At 35.4% G+C, this 23,807-nt stretch overlaps 1 protein-coding gene across 8 annotated transcripts in view; it reads left to right on the forward strand.

Moving 5' to 3' along the window:
* Nucleotides 1-23,807, forward strand: part of LOC119235091 (protein argonaute-3) — a 51,769-nt gene that overhangs the window by 22,590 nt on the left and 5,372 nt on the right. For 7 of the 8 annotated variants that reach the window (XM_037498153.2, XM_054691759.1, XM_037498156.2 and 4 more), the window contains 11 exons: nt 1,413-1,547; nt 5,407-5,494; nt 5,620-5,767; nt 6,189-6,308; nt 7,416-7,538; nt 7,844-7,977; nt 11,762-11,946; nt 18,110-18,269; nt 19,779-19,869; nt 22,637-22,831; nt 23,451-23,585. In XM_037498153.2, the coding sequence (XP_037354050.1) occupies nt 1,413-1,547; nt 5,407-5,494; nt 5,620-5,767; nt 6,189-6,308; nt 7,416-7,538; nt 7,844-7,977; nt 11,762-11,946; nt 18,110-18,269; nt 19,779-19,869; nt 22,637-22,831; nt 23,451-23,585 (1,514 nt within the window). Of the gene's footprint in view, nt 1-1,412; nt 1,548-2,980; nt 3,120-5,406; nt 5,495-5,619; nt 5,768-6,188; nt 6,309-7,415; nt 7,539-7,843; nt 7,978-11,761; nt 11,947-18,109; nt 18,270-19,778; nt 19,870-22,636; nt 22,832-23,450; nt 23,586-23,807 lie in introns of those variants that run through there. The other variant, XM_037498161.2, reaches the window with a different exon arrangement.

Raw genomic sequence — 23,807 nt, forward strand, 5'->3', positions numbered from 1 at the left:
AAGAGAGAGAGAGAGAGAGAGAGAGAGAGAGAAAGAAAATAAGTCATAGAACTTTTATTATCTGATGTCATGTAAAAAACAGTTGTATGTTTATATGTTTATAAACAGTTGTATGTTTGTATGTTTATATCTACAAGTGCATATTAAAAGAACAGTTTATGTACATACCTATTAACAATGGCTACATTTTTAAATTTTATTAATATTTTATATCATTCTTCATTTTTGTACAATGTATCCTTTCTCTTCTTAGATGTAGTCCCCGTAAAATTCCCACCACCAAATCACCCCTGTACCATCACCATAGTCTACAGTGGTTACTTCTTAAAGATCCTTGACGGGATGGAAATGAGACCAGAAGAAGTCTTTACTCTGTATTTACTCTATATTGTTTCAAAAATTTTTATGAGACTTCATTCATATATTATTTCTGGAATAAAGAAAAAGTAATGTGTGCTCATTATTTAAAATGAAATTTTAAAGATAAAGAGAAGTAAATAAAAAATATTAGTAGCCTCAACACCCACACATATGCGAAGATACTGTTAAAAACCTTGCTAAGTATCTCGAGGTGAGGGACTTTTTATGAAGTTTATTTAATCCTAAATGAAGGCGAAGGAAAGAAAGAATACCACATAAAATGTTTACACTTAGTTTAGCAGGTGATGGGCATGCTTTTTAAATAGAAAAATAACATGATGGCATATAGCTTATTGTCTATTTTGATTTTATTTTTCACCATATCCCCAGTGTCTTTATAGCACACAATAGTAGTAAGTGTGAGTTAAAGAAATGAGTGGTGTAGACCTACTAACCACTAGTGAAACTCTTCCAGTTCCAAAACCTGAGATTAAGAAATTGTGCTAGTTCACAATGAAAAAACTGCCAACTGTAGCTCAATAACATTGGCCAGATACCCCTTAATTTTACTACCTGTAGCTTAGATTAGTAGCAGTAACATATAATATCACTGTGTTCTCAAATCTACAAGACAGGGAAAACTCTTACTAGAACAGTCTAGGGCAGCATAGAAAGTTTTGTTTAAGAAACAGTAGCCAATCTCTTCAAATGCTGAGGGGCTCTGGCTTGCTTTATCCCCTTACAGTTCTTATTTCCTACCCAGAAAACTTCTCTGTAATTGTAGTAGAGAAAGGAATGATTCATTTACCCATGATGAAGGAGATGATAAAAAAAACTCTAGTATCTGCCTTTTCTATACTTGTTCCTATCTTCCAATAAAACAGAGCTCAAATTGATCGTGCTTAATTTTGGTAATATTTTAAAATTAAGTGTACATAAAGGATAATTTTAACTCTGTAGTGTAATTAAGCTAACTGTCATGTAGCCTGAGATCCTGTTTCTGAATTTTTTAAGGAAAGATTAATTTGTACTATTTGTGTTTTTCTTCTTAGTTTCTGCCACTGCCTTCTACAAAGCACAACCTGTAATTCAGTTCATGTGTGAAGTTCTTGACATTCATAATATTGATGAACAGCCAAGACCTCTGACTGATTCTCATCGGGTAAAATTCACCAAAGAGATAAAAGGTGAATTAATTAGCATTTAAAAGAGCTTAACTATAAACTGCATGGATGTAACAAACTTTTATTGAAACATTTTTCGTAATTAAAATCTATTCATGTAACATCACCAATAAGAATGTAGATCAATTATAAAACCTTACATTGAACTCATCACCATAACATTTTAGGCAGTGTTTGAATGAAAGGGATGCAAAATAGTTGAATTAATATCAATACCAGCTAATTTTTGGTCAATATTTTCCCTTATTAAGTGAAAATATGAAAGTGTCTAATGGGAAAATGGTTCTATAATACTGCCAAACGTAGGAAGCTTACTCTAAAAACATTGTTACTTCAGAACTGGAGTAATTCTATGAACATACTCTACTATAGTGACTTCTTATTTTTCTACAATGACGGCAGAATATTCCTTTAAAAATTTCTGGATATGGGGCTAGCCAGTTTTATGTGTTGTTCTGGAGTTAGAATTTAGTTACTTCATGTGCATTCTATAGTTGATCATTGATCTCAACTATTTTAGTTAGTTGCCAAAATTTGTACAGTGCTTCTGTATTATATGTTTGGTTTATTACCATAAACTAATCTCTGTATGGTCTTCCAAAGAGAAAAAGAAAAAAATCATTGTAATAGTATTCCAAAATTTATATTTTGTACATATTTGCTCTTTATATATAGGTACATTTCTAAAGACATTAGCAGTTATATGTGTGTATATATATATCTTCATATATGCTGTACTTTATCAGCAGTTTAAGGGATTTTTCTAAAGTAATTTTGATTATCTAAAATTCTCACCTGTTCATGACTTTAGAACCTAATTGTATGTAAAATGTGACTCCAGTGTATTCAGTTCTTTATTATTTAGACATGAAGAAAATTAGATATTTAACAAATAGAAAAAGTAATATAAATTCTATTTATATTGTTAGATCTTAAATGGTCAGAAATAATTGTTTTATTTTGTTTTACTTGTTTAAGATAATTTTCAGCTTGTGGTTTGAATGTAACATTAAAATTTGTTCACTGAACATCTTTCAGTTCCCCAACTCAGAGTAGCTGAATACATCCTGCTTACTCCAGTAATTATTGATTCTATGCCATTCAGTAACTAGGAGAAAGGTAGTCATTGTACTAAACATTCACTTCTTCCTGTTTTGAAAATAAGCATCCATTTATCTCAAGTTATTTAAGTGCCAAAAATAGAAACTGTTATATATTACTGTTTTGCAACCATACCATTGTCCTTTCATAATCTGTATTAACTGCACAGTTAGCATTGTGGGGAGGTAGTGCATTACCCACCATTAATATGTGATCATCTAAATGCCATGGTTTCCAGTGGAGTTGCTTCTTAGTTACCACCTCTGATACCATGAAATCATTTACATTATTTTGCGGTAACTATGCAATCAACTCATATCACCACTCTATCACAGAAAATACAAGATGTACAGAACAAGGATTCACCTGCTGCCCGAAGAGCATGGATCGATCTTAACTTCATCTGCTCAGGGGCCCAAAGAAATGACTGAAAATATGACTAGAAAGCATTATAAAGTTGATGTTATAGTGAAGGTAAAACCAAGTTTATAGGTTAAATTTTTGATTTATTAAAGCCAAAAAATATTTTTGCTTGGATGGTGGGTTTGGGGAGGGTCCTGGGCAGAGAATTATCTAGTCCATTTTTTTTTAATTTCAACTTTTTGCTAATCCCTTGATTTGGGTCTAGTTCTTAGGTATATGTGCCCACCAGATTTGGGATAGAAAAACCTGAGTTGAATCTAATTGACAAACTGATGGTTTTTTCTTCCATTCAAAGCCAAGAAGATTTTTATTTAAGAGGGATTTTTAAAGTACATCGTGTATTCCTGCTACAGTAACTCAAGAGTATCAAAGTTAGGTGTGCTGTCCTGTATATTGGGTTTAATTTTTAGCTTGCATATGGAATTTGATGATAACTGAAAATACTAATAAAAATGCTATAATTAATAGATTTCCTTAGTATATTCACTTGGTTCCCATTGAAAAATTTCCTGAATATTTAACAACTTGAGGGTAGTTTCTTTGTCCAATAAATCATCATAGTTAAACAGCAGAAATTTTGGATGACATGTATGGTAAAAAGTGCCATATATATAAAATTACCAATTTATGTCAGTATTTAGAAATTTATAGAACCTTTCTAATATGTTTTTAATTCAAGGGGAAGACTTGAAAAACCAATTGCTACGTGATGCAGATGATAGAAATTCTAATTTTTTCTATTATTTTCCCCAAAATATAATAATTTTAATCTCCTTTACAGTATAGAAGTGTAGTAAATACTTTAATCGATCTAAAGTTTTAGTTTTATAAAGGCAGTTACTATTAAAAGCTATTTCTCACTGATTCAGTCAATAGTGCTCCTCAAGAAAAGCCCACGCCATCCTGGCACAGTGACATTGTGTCCATTTAACATGCTAATTTGTGCTGCTGTATCTGAAGAAAATACTCCTGTGAATTAACTTTGTGCTTAGAACTGCAGTTAATATTAATAAGCTCTAGTGTAACAGTTTCCCAACCTTGGCACTATTGATATTTTGGGCTGGATAATTCTTTGTTGTGCTTGGGAGTGGGAGGTAATACTGTAGTATTATAGGATAGTAAGTAGTGTCCCTGGATCCAAGCACTCCTAAATCTAATATCCACTAGATTCAATAGTATTGCTCCAATAATAACCATAAATACTATCAAGGAACAAAAAGTGGCCCTCCATCAACTCCTTTTTAGATTATTTTTTTCTTTTGGGGTCTCTGCTATAGAAATGGAGTTGCTTGTGTTATGAGTAGCTACTGTGTCTATTAACTCTTCTTTAGGTAGCTCCAGGACTATATTGACCAATAAATACAGTAGCCAATGGCCACAAGTAGCTATGTAAATGTAAATTAAATAAAATTTCAGGTTCTCAGACATACTGGCCACATTTCATGTGCTCAGTAATACATATTGCTAGTGATTACCATATTAGCATATATATGCTATATATGTAAAGCATTCCATCATCTCAGAGAAGGTAGTTCAAGCCCATTGCCTCACTTTCTAAATAGACCTGGATCCTCAAACCTCTAGTGTCCATAGATGAACTGCAAAGATCCAGGAACATCTAAAATCATATGCTAAATTATATAAGTGTATTTTTCTGAGTTGTTTGCCTTCATCAGATTCTCAGAGGGATCAAGGATTTCCATAAGAATGTAGATCATCTGCTCTAGGAATTATTTTAGTAGCATTTGATTACTAATCAACAAAAGTAGGGGAGCTATGTCAGTATATTATACCTGAACAAAATTATCACTCCACTTCTATTAAAGAGGCTGGGAATTTTTTTTTTTAATGCCTTAAAACATTTTAAAGGAATTCTTGTTTGGGCTTCAGAAAATTCTGATCTTCAGTCAGTATGTGATGACTGGGCTATTGAAAGAGCACATAATTTGAAGGCTATAGAATATCTTGAAAATTATTGCAACTCCTTCATTTCTCCTTCCCTCTCCCAGCGTAAATACCTGAATTTATTACAAGCAGGGTTTTTTTTAGTTAATGGAGAACCTTGTCCCTTGACCTGCAGACTTTGAAATTCTTATGATTTCTATTTTTTAATGCGCAGAGTTTGATAGGATAGGAAAAGGTAGACTTAAAGTTATCATGACTATAACCATTATTAGCAATGTTATAGATTAAATCTTTTGTTTGATATCTCATATTCTGTATCACAGATTTTCTGTCTGCTTAGAATTTGAATTTTTATAGTACTGAACAGGCTTGATAACTATAAATATTTTGCATGTGACAGTTTTATAACCTTGGTTTTTCTTGTTGGGAACAGGTTTGAAGGTTGAAGTGACTCATTGTGGAACAATGAGACGGAAATACCGTGTTTGTAATGTAACAAGAAGGCCTGCCAGTCACCAAACGTAAGAAAAGCTGGTATTTGTCAGAGCAGAGATGATGTGAGGCAGCTTGCTCTAGTTAGTGGATTTGGAGTTTTGCTGACTCATAATGAGATGAGGGTTGCTAATGCTTTTTTTTTTTTTCCCAGCTTTCCTTTACAGTTAGAAAATGGCCAAACTGTGGAGAGAACAGTAGCACAGTATTTCAGAGAAAAATATACTCTTCAGCTGAAGTACCCACACCTTCCCTGTCTGCAAGTGGGGCAGGAGCAGAAACATACCTACCTGCCACTAGAAGTAATGTGTTCAGGCTGCTTATTAGTATCCTCTTACTCATAATTCTGCTAGGGTCTCTTTTGGCGTATAGCTTACTTCATAATCTCATACTTATGTTGGAGTTTGAACTGTTTTTAAGTTTTAATTTATTATAAATTGTCAGTAATGAAATAATAATGGAAAAAACATTCATCCACAATATTAATATTCTAGTGTAGCCACTGTTAGCATTTTTGTTATACTAATTTTTAGCCTTTTTATATTTCAACCTAATCATAATCATACTGGAAAGCAAAATTGTCTATTACTTTTTTACTTAACATGGTATTAAAAAGAAGCAGTTTAAAAAAATAGATTTTAAATTTTAATTTCACATGTAAGTAACACTGAAAGTTTAAAAAAAGATCTGTACATCTCCAACAAAACTGTTTTTCATTTGTAGGTCTGTAATATTGTGGCAGGACAGCGATGTATCAAGAAGCTCACAGACAATCAAACTTCCACCATGATCAAAGCCACGGCAAGATCTGCACCAGATAGACAAGAAGAAATTAGCAGATTGGTTAGTACCTACTCTAGAAATGAGAAATAAGGCACTTGAGGGTGAACTACTAAAGAACCATGTCCCTGTCAGCTCATACCTTATTGCCAATAATAAAGAATAACAAACACTATTTACCAAGACCTGACTGTGTGATATGCATGGTACTAAATGCTTCATAATTAATTTTCATATAATTAATTTCATGATACTTTTGACTAAAAAAATGTAGATTTTGTATAGTCTTCACTTTATAGAGGATACAACTCAAACTCATAAAGCTGAAAGGTGGCCTAACTCCAGATAGCTAAGCAAGTGACAGAATCTGAGTCCATGTTGTTCTGATTCTAGAGTTCCTACTCTTGATCATCGCACTAGCCTTCTAAATTTATAATATATAGGGCCTCCCCGGTGGCGCAGCGGTTGAGCGCTGGGTTGCGAAGCTGCCCGCGGCCTCTGCGGCGCCGGTTCGATCCCCGGCTGCTCCCCGGCCACCGGAGGAGGGTCCCACATGGTGCGCAGATCTCTCCTGCCACCCGCTGCTCCCCTCAGCAGTGTACTTCGGTCCTTCTGCCTGCTCTGCTCCCCGCTCTGGCTCTGGTGAATTCTCTCACCCTCCCGCGCTTCTGACTGTACCCAGTGCATGTATAAACAAAACAAACAAACCAGCAAACAAATAAATAAAGCATGCCTCTATAAAAAAAAAAAAAAAAAAAAAAATTTATAATATATAATTATAAATCAAGTAATTAGGGGAAAAACCTTAGGATTACCAAAATATAAAGCTTAACAGTATGTACCTGGAGTCTATAATTAGAGGTTCTTACTTCTTACTAGGTCAGGTATTTCTCATAATCTATAGATCACCCTCCCCAAAACATATTGAATTCAGTTGCCATTTACATTCATCATAAATAATTGAAATTTCTTATTATTCAACTTAATACACCAATATTTTCTATAAATTACCAAGTGGTTCACACACCTCCTGCAGTTTGGGCACCATTAACTCAACCTGTTATAAAAGATTGTTGACATAGTGGAGAAAAAGAACAGAGGATTCCAATGAGTACAATAGGAGAATTGGCGGGAACTTTGAAAGTAACTGCACACCTTTTCTGTTGTCAGGTAAGAAGTGCAAATTATGAAACAGATCCATTTGTTCAGGAGTTTCAGTTTAAAGTTCGGGATGAAATGGCCCATGTGACGGGACGCGTGCTTCCAGCACCTATGCTGCAGTATGGAGGCCGGGTAAGCCCCTTGAGAGATTATTCACTATAGACTTATGTGTGGAAAAAGGGCATCAGAGCCGAATCAGAATTTAGAAAATGTTTTATTGTTCCGACATTTTTTTTTTTGTTTCAAGCCTTTGCTTGAGTTTAGTAGATTTTTATCTTTCTATGACAAAAACATAACACTATTGATTTAGAACAATCTGTTGTATACAAACAGATATATATCTGTTCTGCAGAATGTTTATTTTCAGCTACTAAATTGTGTTTTAAGTATTTGTTCTTTTTTTTACTTTGTTATTTCTCTTCCATCTTTTTCTACAGAATCGGACAGTAGCAACACCAAGCCATGGAGTATGGGACATGAGAGGGAAACAGTTCCACACAGGAGTTGAAATCAAAATGTGGGCTATAGCTTGTTTTGCCACACAGAGGCAGTGCAGAGAAGAAATACTGAAGTAAGGCATGTCATTAATTTGGTTTTAGGACCTTTTGTGTTTAGATTTTTTATTTCAAGTTAAATCAGCCAATAATTAACCAGTGTTGCCTCAGTATAGAGTTTATGCACCATGTGGGTCACCTCCCTGGCTGGGAGTCGAACTCATGCTACAGTGGCTGCAGATAGCTTCCGAAGTTGCGTCTTAACCCCTTGTGCCACCATGGAGACCCTCAGCTTCTTTTCTTTTTTATCTCAATACTCTTCTCTGGAACTCTCAGGTCTTTGGGACTTTAGCAGTCTGAAGGGCTATTACTGCCACTTTGTTTGAGGTGCCAAAATGTTGTGAAAAAGTACCAGCTCCACTTGTAACTGCCCTCCAGAACTTTTAGGCTTATCTGACAAAGAAGACAGTAGTGCCCCCCATTATCCATGGTTTCGCTTTCTGAGGTTTCAGTTACGCCTGATCAATGCAGTCCAAATATAGTATGTGCAGTAAGACTTTTTAAGAGAAAGAGGCCACATTCACATAACTTTTATTACAGAATGTTGTAATGGTTCTATTTTATTATAAGTTATTAATCTCTTACTAGGTATAAATTATAAATTAAATTTTTATCATAGGTATGTATGTAGATGAAAAAACATAGTATGTACGGTAAATCCTCACTTAATGCCATTGATATTTTCTTGGAAATTACAACATTAAGCGAAACAACATATAACAAGCAATTTTACCAGAGGCTCGGTGATATAAATGAGTTTAAGTTCCTACAGCATATTTCTGGTCAAAAGAAAAAAATCACCAAACTTCTAAATAAGGACCCAAAACACCTCTAGTAATTTTAAGCAGTAGCTTATTTTCATCCATTTATGTATTTTTTAGTCCACTTATTCCAGTTCAGGGTTACACATTGCTGAATTCAGGGTGCAAGATGGGACCAAATCTGGACTGGACTCACAGGGCAGACTCACACCCACAGTCACTCAGGCTGGACCAATGACTTGCCCATTAATCTCATGTGCACATCTTTGGGATGTGAGAGAAAGCCAGATACCCAGAGAAAATCCATATAGACATGGGGAAAACATGCAAAGTCCACAGAAATAGTGGCCCAGCTAAAAATCGCTTATTTTTTTCCTCATTAGCATTAAAATGAAATTACGTTATTCAAGGACCTGCTGTTTATAGTTTAATACTATTCATGGTTTCAGGCATGCACTGAGGCTTATAAATTTGGGGAAAGTAATGACTGAGAAGACACCATTAGAATTAATAAATACCTAACCCCCATGGACAAGGGTGGGGACACCTGTAACATTAACAATTAGTATAACATTTAAACTCTTTCACTGCCTCTTAGTCCTTTCTCTATGTTCACATTTCTGGACAAAGAAATGGAAACACTGTATCCCTATCTTCCTGTATTTTTTTCCATTTCCACTCATCCTCTCTTTACTGATGTGCTTCCTTTCTCTCCCCATGTGAATAATATCCAATCTTCTGTGCCTAGTGATGCTAGAAGTAATCTCTCTTAACTGTAAACATACTACTTTATCCCAGTATCCTCTCTATTTGCACTTGCCATTTTCTGCATAAAATAGAATTGTGTTAAAAAATAATTTGTCTAAATTTCTTATCTTTCCTCTAGAGTCTGATTTTCTTTTAAGATTTCTTTTTACTGGGTGGCAGCGCAGCGGTTGAGCACTGGGCTGCGAAGCTGCCCACGGCCTCTGCAGCACTGGTTTGATCCCTGGCCGCCGGCAAGGGTCCCACACGGCGCACAGACCTCTCCTGCCACGCCCGCTGCTCCCCTCAGCAGTGTACTTCGTCAGTCTGCCTGCTCTGCTCCCTGCTCTGGCTCTGGTGAATTCTCTTACCCTCCTGCGCTTCTGACTGTACCCAGTGCTTGTATAAATAAATAAATAAATCTTAAATTAAAAATAAAAAAAAAGATTTATTAAAAAAAAGATTTGCTTTTACTTATTTATGCATATATTTATGCATATAAAAGCTAGGGTATAGGCCAGAGGTATGGAGGGGGTGTGGGTGAGAGGATTTACCAGAGACAGAGTGGGGAGCAGAACAGGCAGATCTACTGAGATACACTGCTGAAGGGCGCAGTGGGTGAGACAGGAGAGGTCTGCTGCACCATGTGGGTTGTCTCCCTGGCTAGAGCTCAAACTCATGCTATAGTGGCTGCTGATAACTTCATAGTGCTGAGACGTAAGCCCTTGTGCCACCAGGGAGGTCCTAGAATTTCATTTTCTTACGAAAATAATTATTGTCTAATTTAAATCTCGACTAATAGATTCAATAGCATATATTCCCATAATAAATATTGAGTAGTATAGAAAGCAATTTACTCCAATCAATTCAGAATTTGCTTTGCCTCCTTCATGTAAGAAATAAAATGTATATATATTTAATTCTGTTCATTGCTCTTTATTAACTCCAAATTTTAAGTGTATTTCTTAATGATCACTTAGCACATTTTTTTCCCAAAGTTTTTAATACCCCTTCTTTCAAGTAAGATGCTGTAAGCATAGTTTACTATAAGTTATCTTACTTGACCTCCAGAGAGACCAAAGAAAGTACCTCAGTTGTTCATCAGACTTACAGTTCATCTTTTCATTTTACATTTGTTGTTCATGACTGGATAGAAGTTACAGAATCACTGGGCTACCGTTCTTGTTCAGGCTGACTGACAAAATTCAACACCATACCTCTTGAATTAAATACTAGTAAGGAAAAAAAGAAGAGAATCCCTACAGATCTCTGTCCTGAGGGAATCAAGGTGTTTTTGAGCAAAGATAACTCAGATTTTTGAATTCGAGCCATATTTATTTTAAAAACAAATATGGTTTTAAAAACAGGTAAAGTTTTTGCTAAACCTCAATATCATTGCTCCTTTATCCTAGACAAAATACAGAATTTTATTTAAATATGAAATCATTGGTCTTTTGCTTTTTGGGTGGTTTTTTTTTTCAGTATGGAACAAAAGTACATTAAAGTTCTTCCTGCCATGTTTGTTTTTAATTGTTTTCATTTAAAATATATATAAATTGTGAACATGCATCCCCCCCACACACACACCCCCTTGAGGGCACAATTTTTCCTGCTATCCTAGTTTGAGATAGGTGATGTGATCGAAAGAAAGTCTGGGCTAGGTCATATTTCTCTCTCTGCTATTTATCCAGCCATTTAACTTGATCAAATACTTAATATCCCTGAAACTGTTTCCTGGTTTTTAAATTGGGAATAATACCTGACCTAAGCATTGTTTAATGAATCTTGTGAAGCTCAAATTAGAAAATAAACAATAGCTAAGATTTTTCAAGCTTATACCATCCATATCTTAGGCAGTGTGCTAAGTAAAGGCTTTAATTATCTCATTTAATCTTTTCACCAACCCTGTAATGAGAGTAATTATTTTACAGATGAGGAAAAGTAAAAATTTTGTCTAAAACTGTGTAGCTAGGAAATAACTGAACTAGGATTGGAGCCAATAGTGCTATCTCTAGAGCTGAGCTCCTAACCAGCATAATCTATTACTAATGCTCTTTGTAAACTGTAATGTAAAATGCCATATAACTGTATAATAATTTTTTGTATAATATTTTTTGCAAAATAGATTACTAACCATGTTGTCCTTAATCATCATCAGTAGTCTGGAGCCCTCTTTACGCGTGGAGCTCACAAATCTCTGCTTAATTTTCCATGCACCGTTCCCCAACTTTCCTTTACTAGTTTGTAGATATTTATGACCAGACGAAATTTTTATTTTTAGTGTTCTTCCTTCTAGGGGTTTCACAGACCAGCTGCGAAAGATTTCTAAAGATGCAGGGATGCCCATCCAGGGTCAACCTTGCTTCTGCAAATATGCACAGGGGGCAGACAGCGTGGAGCCCATGTTCCGGCATCTCAAGAACACCTACTCTGGGCTGCAGCTCATTATTGTCATCCTGCCAGGGAAGACACCAGTGTATGGTAAGGATATCTTCAGATAGCATTTTCCCCAAATACTTGACATTCCTTTTAGAATTGTGCTAAAACCATATTGTAAAACTTTAAAGCATCAGAAAAATTTTAAAACATCAATAAAACATCTTACAGCTATATGTATAGCCATATTGTATTGTTACTTTAAAAAGATAAATCAATAGAGCAAACTAAACCAAAAAGAGACCCTGTGAGAAGAATTTCAGTAAAGGAAGCATTACAAAATAATGGTTAAGGGAAGAACTATTAAAAATTATTAAGATTATTTGAGTACAAGTATAATGTAGTGGTTAAAAAGCACACACTGGAGTCAAACTCTGCTGCTTAATACCAAGTACTGCCAGGAGTACTACCTGTGCAATCTGAGTTTCTTAATGTCACAAGCCTTAGGCTCCTTACTGTGAATATAGCATGCTAATAATCCCTAACCCATGCAAGGTAATTGTAAGAAGTAAATAAATTTATATATGTATAACTAAAATTCAGAGAAAACCAATAGAATGTGAAAAATATTTGTAGCAAAGGGAGACAACAAAGGCTAGTTTTTTATTAACTAAAATTTTCATACAGCTCTGTTGTGTTCAGAGAGAAAAAATTACTATATTCTTTTAGATAAATTAACAAAGAATAAAAATCAGAACTTCTCAAGAAAGAACAAAACAAGTAAATATATGTTAGTTTTTACCAATAATTAAAGTATAGGTTAGTAAGGGGGAAATTTTTATGCTATTAGATTAGCAAATATTTTTTAAAATTAATTTCTAGTGATTTTCAGTAACATGGTGAATCTAGTATTTTAATACATTGCTGATGGCAGTATAAATTGATAATATCCTTTCCCTTAAAAGTAAAAGAATGTATTCGTAATCTACTAAGACTGTTTTCAATTCAAAAAAAACATGTTCAATGGAAAGATTACATAATGTAGAAAATTTTCTATGTACAAAATTTTCATAATACCTAATATTAGAAAATCTAAGAAATGGTTGTAAACAATGAGCAAATTATATAGTATGTTGATAAAATAATATACAGTGATTTAAATGGTGGTTATAAAATCCAAAAGATATTTTTTAAGTCGTGATGAAACAAAGGTTTTAAACTCAAAAGAATTTGTAAATCAGCAAGGAAAGGAAAACAACTGAAAAATAGACAAAGGACATAAAACAGAAAAACAAGTGGTCAATTATCTTATGAAAAGATGCTCAGCCTCATTAGTCATTAAAGAAATATAAACTGGGCCTCCATGGCGGCGCAAGGGGTTAAGCACCACATTATTAAGCAATCCGCAGCCTCTAGAGCACAAGTTCGATCCCCAGCCGGGCAGGGAGCAACCCACATGGCGAAGCAGACCTCTCCTGACTCGCCTGCTGTTCCCCTTAGCAGTGTATTTCAGTCAGTCTGCCTGTTCTGTTCCCCACTCTGTCTTTGGTAATCCTCTCACCCCCCGCATCTCTGGCCTATACCCCAGCTCTTGTATGCATAAATAAGTAAATCTTTAAAAAAAAAAAAAAAGAAATATAAACTATGATGAGTTAATTTCACCAACAATGACAGTACCCATTTTTGGCAAAACTGTAAATAAATTTGGTCTTCATGCACCGCTGAGGAGAGAAGTAGTTGGCATTATCACAGCTTCCAAACTGTTATACTTTCCTGCATTCCTTCTAGTTTACTTTTGGTCCATTCATTACACGGTTTCCAGTGTAATTTTTTTTTAATGACTGGAATTTGTTTTTTATAGCAGTTTTAGATGTACAGAATAATTTAGCAAATATTCTATAGTCCTATATGCCTACCCTCCACTCAGTTTTCTCTATTAACATCTTGGATTAGTTGAGACATTTAATAAACAGATATTGATAAATTATTGTCCACAGTTTATATTGAGGTTTACTCTGTGTTGTGCACGTCTGTGGGTTTTGACAAATGCATGATGTCATGTATCTTACTATTGCAGGATCAAAGAATAGTTTCACTGCTCTAAAAATCCCCTGTGCTCCATCTCGTCATCCCTCCCTCCCTCCCTCCCTCTCTCAGGTCCCTGACCACCACTGGTCTTTTTATCTGTCTGTAGTTTTGCCTTTTCTAAAATGTCGTATCATTGGAGTCATCTGGTATGTATCTTTTTCTGGTTGGCTTCTTTTGCCTAGTAATATCCTTTTAAGGTTCCTACTTGTCTTTTCATGGCTCAATAAGTCACTTCTTATAATGCTGAATAATATTCGTATGAATGTACTACAGTTTGTTATCCACTTACCTATTGAAGAACATACTGTTTGCTCTCAGTTTTCAGCATTATGAATAATGCTACTGTAAACATTCATGTGCAGGTTTTTGTGTACATGTAAGTTACCAACTTGATTGGGTAAACAACTAGGAGTACAATTGCTGTATCATATGGTAAGACTGCCAAATTGTCTTCCAGAATGGCTGTTACCATTTGGTATTCCCAGCAACAGTGAATAAGGATTCCTATTTCTCTGTTTCCTCTCCAGCATTTGGTATTGTCAGTTTTTTTGTTTGTTTCTTTCTTTCTTTTTATTATAGCCATTCATATAGGTATGTAATGGTATCTCACTTGAATTTATAATTTCTTAATGATGATTAATGTTGAACATTTTTTCATATGCTTATTTAATGTCTCATGTCTTTGGTGAAGTGTCTGTTTCAATCTTTTGCCCTTTTTCCCATAATATTTAATTGTTTACCAAAAGAAGCTATTTCTTTGTCCAAATACTCATGTTTCATAGTGCAGGAATATAAGTCAGTGAAAAATTCCCGTGGAAATTTATATTTCAAGATCACTCTGCCCTTTGAAAGATAACCAGCCTTTCTCATCACCTCAAAATCTTTCATGGAATCATCATTTCTGTAGAAATCTGCATATACCTTCTTTCTTGTTTCAAACTTAAAGAAAACTGCCACCCCCGGAACACAATGATTGCTCCAACAATAGGAACTCTCAGATGCTTGACCAGAAGGCCTTGCATCTGAGGCTTCAACAAAGCCCTGGAAGTCATAGTGGTTATTCTCAACACAGACATCCTTCCACACTGAAGAAGCAATGGAGAGTGCTCCAGCTGCTTTTGTCCATTTTTAATTAATTGGGATGTTTGTTTTCTTATTGTTCAGTTTTAAAAGTTCTTTGTGTATTTTGGATACAGGTTCCTTGTCAAATATGTATTTTGCAAATATTTTCTCCCTGTCTATGGCTTGTCTTTTCACTCTCAATAGCATCTTTAATAGAGCACAAGTTTTTAATTTTAATAAAGTTCATTGCCAGTTTTTTCTACCACAGATCATGTTTTTGGTGTTTTATTTAAAAACTTACTTCAAGTCCAAAGTGATCTAAATTTTTTCTGTTATCTTCTAGTAGTTTTATTATTTTCCATTTTACATATAGTATACTGTTCAGTGGCATTAAATAATTCACATTGTTTTGCCACCACCATTGCCACCCATGTCCAGAGCTTTTTCATCATTCCTATTTGAAACTTCATATTTATTGAACACTAGCGCCCATCTTCCCTCCCCCAGTCCCTAAACACCCCTGTTCTATTTGCTGTCTATGAATTTGACTATTTAGTTACTTAGTATAAATAAATCATATGATATTTGTTCTTTTGTGACTGATTTATTTCATTTAGCATTATATCCTCTAGGTTAATTTAGGTTGTGTCAAATTTTCTCCCTTTTTTAGGCTGAATAATATTCCATTATATATGTATATATATATATATATATATATATATACACACACACACACACACATACACACATCATGTTTTGTTTACCTATTTGTCCATCATTGGCACACTTGCTCACTTCCACCTTTGAGCTGTTGTGAATAATGAGGCTATACAGCAGTCTGTACCAGCCATCCTTTTACTTCTTTTAGATGTATTTACCAGAAGTGAAATTTTGGGATAAATAGTAATTCTGTTTAATTTTTAACCAGTTGCCATACTGTTTTCCGTAGCAGCTGTACAACTTTGCATTCCCACTAACAATGCACAAGAGTTCTGATTTCCCCATGACTTCACCAACACTTGTCATTTTCAGTTTTTTTAAGAATAACCATCCTAGTGGGTACCTAGTGAAAGGGTATCTCATTGTGAGTTTGATTTGCATTTCCCTAGTGATTAATAATGTGGAGCATCTTTTCATGTGCTTATTGACCATTTGTGTATCTTTTTTGGAGAAATGTGTATTCAAGTCCTTTGGCCATTTTTTAATTGGATTTTTTCTTGTTGAGTTATAGTAGTCAACTCTGTAATTGTTCCTACCAGTTACTGGCTTTATTGACTTCTATTTCTAATAAGCTGATCTTGGCTGTGATTCTCCATATTCACCTGTTTTAGGGGAGGCATTCTGCTCTGTGACCTAATTTCTCTGATATTGCTAAGAAAAGTCATTGATTTTCAGTTTGTTCAGCTTTTTTTCTTGCTATTAGGACTGGAGTGATGACTTCCACATCTTTTATATATTGGAGCTATAATTGAAATCCAGTGAGGTCTTTTTAAAATACAATATGACTTTATTCCCTTCCCTATCACCCCCACCTCAGCAGTTTTTCATTTTGTAATTGATATTTAAGACAATCTCTTAAAGGATTATGTGTTCAAATCCAGAACTTCCTACCTCTTCAGGATTCATCTCACTGTATATTCTTTTTTCCCCACAGGAACTCTTTGCTCATCCTCCTCCTTCTACCTGTATTGCTTCTCATAACCCACCTTCCACCCTTCACCAAGTAAATGCACATTCTTCTTTTGAATTTTAGTTCAGACAGCCCTTCCTTGGAGAAGTTTTGCCTAACCCCTTTGACAAGGTCAAAGTCTCTCTTTTATTGTCTTATAGCACCTTGTACCTGTTGTTTATGTTGCTTTCACAGTTGTAAGTTAAATTTGGCAGTTATTTAATTAATGCTTATCTCTCTGGCTAGACTATAAACTCGATGAGGGCAAGAATAATGTTTCTGTTAACTCATCATTACATATCCAGAACCCAGCCCAGTGCTAGCATGTATTGTTGGACTTTAACTACTTGTTAAATTAATGAATAAACTTTTTGGAAGGCAGTTTGTCAGTATCTATTAAAATGCTAAATATGTTTACCTCTGACCCTTCAATTCTACTTGTAGAAATTCAGCCTGAAACTATAGTTACATAACCAAACAAAAATAAATGTACAGGAATATTATTCAAAGCATTGTTTTAATAATGAAAATCTGGAATAAGCTAAAAATACTCCAGGGTATGACTTGTTAAACACCTTATGGCATTTAAAAGCAGAATAACTGCTGCTGTTATAAATAATAAAGCCAATCTGTATATTAAGACTCATAACATACTATATTATTAACTGAAAATGACAAATTGTAAAATAGAATATTTAGTGTGTTCTCAATACTCATTTCAAATGTTTTCCATGTGTTTTATACATAAGAAGTTATGTATACTGAGCCCTTAATGGTACCTGTAATGACAGGAGTGGGATAGAGTGGATGGAGCAGAAACCCTGTTTGCGCTGTAATATCTCTGTATTTTTAAGGATTAAAGAATAAGATTGAGGGGCCTCCCCGGTGGCCCAGCGGTTGAGCGCTGGGTTGCGAAGCTGCCCACAGCTTCTGCGGCACCGGTTTGATCCCCAGCTGCTCCCCGGCCACCGGAGGAGGGTCCCACATGGCGCGCAGACCTCTCCTGCCGCCCGCTGCTCCCCTCAGCAGTGTACTTCGGTCCTTCTGCCTGCTCTGCTCCCCGCTCTGGCTCTGGTGAATTCTCTCGCCCTCCCGTGCTTCTGACTGTACCCAGTGCTTGTATAAATAAATAAATAAATCTAAAAAAAAAAAAAAAAAGACTTAAAAGATTGGAGTGTTTGTTTAAAAAAAAAAAAAGAATAAGATTGAAAGCTATACATATGCTATAATTACCTCTGCATTAAATAATATAAATGAGAAGGTTACTGAAGTGAGTACAACAAACACTATAAGGATCTATATGATCTTTTAACAGAATTGTCTTTGTATTGGTAAAATTTGTGGTATCCTGTAATACAAGAGTGTATTTCAAGGAGTGAAACATAGTAGCTTATTTTTAGTAAAGTTTTATCTGTTTTCTAACTAGAAGTATTTGCATTTGTTCCATAGCTGAAGTGAAACGTGTAGGAGACACACTTTTGGGTATGGCTACACAGTGTGTTCAAGTCAAGAATGTAATAAAAACTTCTCCTCAGACTCTCTCAAATCTGTGCCTAAAGATAAATGTTAAACTTGGAGGAATCAATAATATTCTTGTACCTCATCAAAGGTAAGATGCTCACTAAAAGTAGTCATTCTTTTTTGTCTCCACTTTTCTATATATTGCCATAGCAGTGATCTGTGTAGGTCATGTCTTCTGTGATTCCTGCCTGGCATGAGAGACAAGCACACATTTTGACAAAAATTTGAAGTTTGGATTGGCAAGGTTAAGAGATTCCCTTGTGAAAATTCCTAACCATCTTCGTTTTCATTTTTTATGCAAAATACCTTTTAGCTAGAAAATATTGAGAGCTTTATTTCTTTCTCACTAAAGAGCCTGGTTTGAAACCATTATTTGATATGGTTTCTCATTATTTGATAGTCATCTTCAGCCTGATGTTATGAAACTACTCATCTAGGAAGGGGGTCATGTCAAGAAATCATATTGACCCTGCTGCAGTCAGAGTGATAACAGATGCTGTGTTACTGTTGCATTGTCACCATGTCCGAGGGCTCTCAGCCAGTGTGAGACGTGGAGACTGTCACTTGCTGGGGAAGAGGCTGAGCAACAGGTTTCCTTTTACTAGTGGAAGCAACTAGTTCTCTGAAAAAGTGAAATATCTTGATTAATATGCACCACAAATAAGCATGAAAACAAGGATGGATGTGTGTTTGACACATAAGCTCTTCTTTTCCTGTTTTTCCATCCTGTGTCTGCTACTTCCAGTCCCTACTAAATGTGAAAGGATATTCATAAATGAGAGAATAAATGAGTAGAATTTTATCAAGAAGTCCAAGAACTGGGCCTCCCTGGTGGCGCAAGGGGTTAAGCACCACACTATGAAGCAATCGCAGCCTCTGCAGCACAAATTCAATGCTAGGCCGGCCAGGGAACAACCCATATGGTGCAGCAGACCTCTCCTGTCTCGCCCGCTGCTCCCCTCAGCAGTGTATTTCAGTCTGCCTCTTCTGTTCCCTCTCTGTCTCTGGTGAATCCTCTCACCTTCCCACATATCTGGCCTGTACCCTGGTTCTTGTATAAATAAATAAATCTTTAAAAAAAAAAAAATCCAAGAACTAAGACACAGTTGTTTTAAAATAAGGTGAACTACCAGCACTTTGTGATTATTATTTGTATGATACTCAAACTTAAGGCCAGAGGAAGAGAAGCAGCCACTCCCATGATCTCTTCCAGTGTAAGGCAGAGAGATTCCTTTTCTCCTTGAGAGATAAGGAGAAGTGTAAGTAAAATAAAGAAAGTTTGATATAAATTGGTGGGTTAATGAGTAAGGTTATCATTGTATGCTTACAAAGAATGGTAGCAGCAGTTGCCTCTAAACCACCAGCACCAGAAAACTGCTCTGAATAAGACACTGGATAGATCCATTGCTTTTCCTTCATTGTCTAGAGAGTCAAGAGTTAAGAGAATAAAGCTGTCAGTATTTAAGCATATGAACTATCTATATAGGATTTCCTCTGTGCTGTGTCAGCAGTTTGCCTTGTGTTGCAGTAGTGTGCAACAGATACGTGGATAATGAAAGAAATGAGTTACCTAACTCTTTTTTAAAATTTGTTTAAGACCTTCTGTGTTCCAGCAACCAGTGATCTTTTTGGGAGCAGATGTCACTCATCCACCAGCGGGTGATGGGAAGAAGCCTTCAATTGCTGCTGTGAGTATCCCTAGATAACTTTATCTTACCTAAAGTTTAAACAGAGACCAACATGTCAGCTTAACTTCTTAAGTTTTAATGATATTTTCCATGAAACCAACTTCTGTTGATTTAGGTTTTTCAAAAAGTGATTGTTCTTTGGTTTGAGAGTTAAACCTTTTACGTACAGTTACCCCTTTACAAAATGGGAATTGGGGGCACCTACCATACTCACAGTGGAAAATCCCCGTGTAACTTATCGTAGGCCTTCTATATGCAGGGATCCAGATCTGAGGGTGTTGGTGGATTGAATCTATGAATGTTGAATCTGGGAGCAGATCCACTTAGAAGTGGGCCTCCGTGGTGGCCTAGGGATTAAATCTCAGCGCTGTCATGCTATCACCGCTGCAGCTTGAGTGGCCTGAGTTCGATCCCCAGCCAGGGAGCAACCCACATGGGGCAGCAGACCTCTCCTGTCTCACCTGCTGCTCCCTCAGCAGTGTGTTTCAGTAGATCTGCCTGTTCTGCTCCCCACTCTGTCTCTGGTGAATCCTCTCTCTCTCTCTCTCTCTCGCTCTCGCTCTCGCTCTCTCTCACACACACACAGAGACACACACACACACACACCCGCCTCTGGCCTGCATCCCACTTCTTGTATGCATAAATAAATAAAAATAAATCTTATAAAAAAAGATTTATATCAAGTAGACCTATGTTGTTCAAGAGTCATCTGTGTATCTGTTAAATCAAATTTATATCACTCAGATTTTCTATATCCTACTTTAACTTCTATTTAACCTTTCTATATAATTGTTTTTTTTTTCAGTTATTTGTAATTCAGATAGTTTATTTTAGTAATGTCTTTGATAGTTTATTTTAGTAACATCTTTTTTAGAGAAAGATACATTATATTTAAGTTCAATAGATTGCATTTTTTTAATATAAAATAGCTTCCACATTCGTTTAATTTAATACCTTGTACCTAAATTCTTTAACACTGCCACTGCTACTTTTAACATCTGTCTGTTGTATCTTTGCTCACCTCTGTATTTGTAAACTTTCTGTGTCAGTTCCTTTAAGTTTATTTTCTGTAAATTTCTGAAAGCCAAGTAAGATTTTACTCAACTTGAAAATGGCTTGATTTTAACAAATGCCAGTGTTTTTAAAATGTCGATATATTTAAGTAGAATTGATAAATTCCAGAAGTTAAACTGTAAGAATTCTTATTTTTTCTGTCATCTATCAGTGTACATCAATTTTAAGTTTTAAAAGTCTGACAAATCGTACTTATTCTGGAAAATGATAGTAATACTAAATATCTTCTAAAACTATTTTCATTAAGTAACGAAAATTTACTTTTTATCTATTAATAAGTTACATTAGTTTTTATTCTTAATGTTATACATGAATGTTTACAATTCAGATGTCCTAGAAGTAGTATCAAGCCATCTCTGATATTCATAAAAATGTTATTATAGAAGATAAAATGATAAAGAAATTCAAAAGATTTATTTTGGATATACTCTTTTAGGGCCATCTTCCAAGAAAGTCTAAGCATATTTGAATTCCTATGGACGTCTAGGTAGTCATTTTTTTTTCCTATTAAACTCATTTCTACCAAATATCCACTTTCTTTTATGATTATCAGAGGTTTTATAAATAGAATCTATTATTTGCTATGTGACTTCTGTTCCCAAGTAACTAAAGTCTAGTGTGAGAAACAAATGTAACTAATAAGTGTCACAAATTATTAAATAGATACTACCATGGTATTGATAAAAATTAAAATTTAGATGGCAAAATGTGATGTTGGGGGGATGTTGAGAAATGTAGGAAATTGTTATATAATGTACTAGGCTGTGGGGCTATAGTAAACTTTTGTGAGCTGTTTTGTTTTGTTTTTGGTACCATTAGAAAAGACATGGGCTTACTATTAGTAGTGAGATGCCATTCAAGGAAAGAAATGGTTAGAGTTCCATTTTTGAAGTATGACCTTGGTGTAAATACTGCCTTGGAAGAAAGAGAAGCTGGTTCTCAGCCAGGGCTCCTAACAGAAGGATGTATGGACATTTTTGAAAATACTTCAGTAGAAGTAAGTGATATTAACTAGTCAGGGTAAACTTTTCAGTTCATGCCTCAAAGTTCCCTCTGCCCCAAACACATAGCTATTAAACAAAGCACAGAAGGAGAAAATGAGATAGCTACCCTCAAAACCAAGTTTAACTTACCTGAGGACCAGAAATACAGAGTAGTCAGAATGACTATAGATTTAAACCTTCCGGTCTTAGTTATTACAGTAAGAGAGGGGGAAAAAATTTTAAATTTATAAAGCATAACTATTCTAAAATGATTCCAGTCTTATATATGATTTCTGGTTTAGAAAAGTATGAGAGATAAGATGAGAAATCAGTGGTTTGAATGGGTCATCTTTTTCAGTTCTCTTCTTTCTCCTACTCTTTTTATGTATGTCTTTTTGTCCCTTGCTTTCCATATAAATCTCTGATCTACCAGCAACATCTATAAGTTAGAATCTTTATTAAGTGTACAGTGTAACCTACTTATAGGAAAATTTTGACCTTATACTGTATCTTTCATTCTGTTCATCACAGAATTTTTGTAGAAGTTATCAATTTTTGATTACTCTAAAAATGAGCATTGATAAATAATATGGTTATAGTAAAACAAAATTATATGAAACCCAATGTACTTTCTCAGGTTATATTGTGGTGAAATTCATATTCATATAGTATTGCTTATCATATTTTCTACTTTACTTTTTCTGACATAGGTTGTAGGTAGTATGGATGCACACCCAAGCAGATACTGTGCTACAGTAAGAGTTCAGAGACCTCGGCAGGAAATCATCCAGGACTTGGCCTCCATGGTTCGAGAACTTCTCATTCAGTTTTATAAATCAACTCGGTTCAAGCCTACTCGTATCATCTTTTATCGGGATGGTGTTTCAGAGGGACAGTTTAGACAGGTTAGTTGGCTGATACTCATTATGTATGGTTAAGCCAGATGACATGTTTATAATATGCATTTAGTTCTGACATTAAAATACTTACTTAAGGGCTTCCCCGGTGGCTCAGCAGTTGAGCGCTGGGTTGCGAAGCTACCTGCAACCTCTGCAGCGCCGGTTTGATCCCCGGCTGCTCCCCGGCCACCGGAGGAGGGTCCCACACGGCGCGCAGACCTCACCTGCCGCCCGCTGCTCCCCTCCGCAGTGTACTTCGGTCCTTCTGCCTGCTCTGTTCCCAGCTCTGGCTCTGGTGAATTCTCTCACCCTCCCGCACTTCTGACTGTACCCAGTGCTTGTATAAATAAATAAATAAAATCTTTAAAAAAAAAAATTTAAAAAAAAAAAAAGACTTAAGTTCAGAGTTCCTAAAGTCAAAATGATGCTGCTGCCTTGGGTTTTCCCTTTTAAAATGGAAGCCTCGATTGGTAAGACCATGCTCAGGAAATAAAGATGGAATAGAGAAGTGTATTTAGCGGTAAAGTGATGGAATTAAGAAATCCTAAAGCTAAACCATTTTACTTTGAAATATGTATCAGAGAACAATTGACTATCTCAAACCTTTCCATTTCATCTTCTCTAGGTATTATATTATGAGCTACTAGCAATTCGAGAAGCCTGTATCAGTTTGGAGAAAGACTATCAACCTGGAATAACCTACATTGTCGTTCAAAAGAGGCATCACACGCGATTATTTTGTGCTGATAGGACAGAAAGGGTAATCTTACATCTGTTGTAATACTATTTTAAGCCAAGCTTATCTAACATAGTTCACAAAGCACTTAAGAAAGACTTTCTGCCAACAAGAGAGTTTACAACATATAATGGCAAATTTCAGCAAAACAGATTATGAGTTTAGAAATATCAGAATAGATTTTTGCTGCTTAAATTTTGAGAATTTCTTGTAATGCTCCAAGTGTTCAAAATCCTATTACACGTT

Source organism: Talpa occidentalis, unplaced genomic scaffold, assembly GCF_014898055.3.
Source record: "Talpa occidentalis isolate TD23 unplaced genomic scaffold, MPIMG_talOcc4v2.1 talOcc4.9, whole genome shotgun sequence".
Taxonomy (NCBI): domain Eukaryota; kingdom Metazoa; phylum Chordata; class Mammalia; order Eulipotyphla; family Talpidae; genus Talpa; species Talpa occidentalis.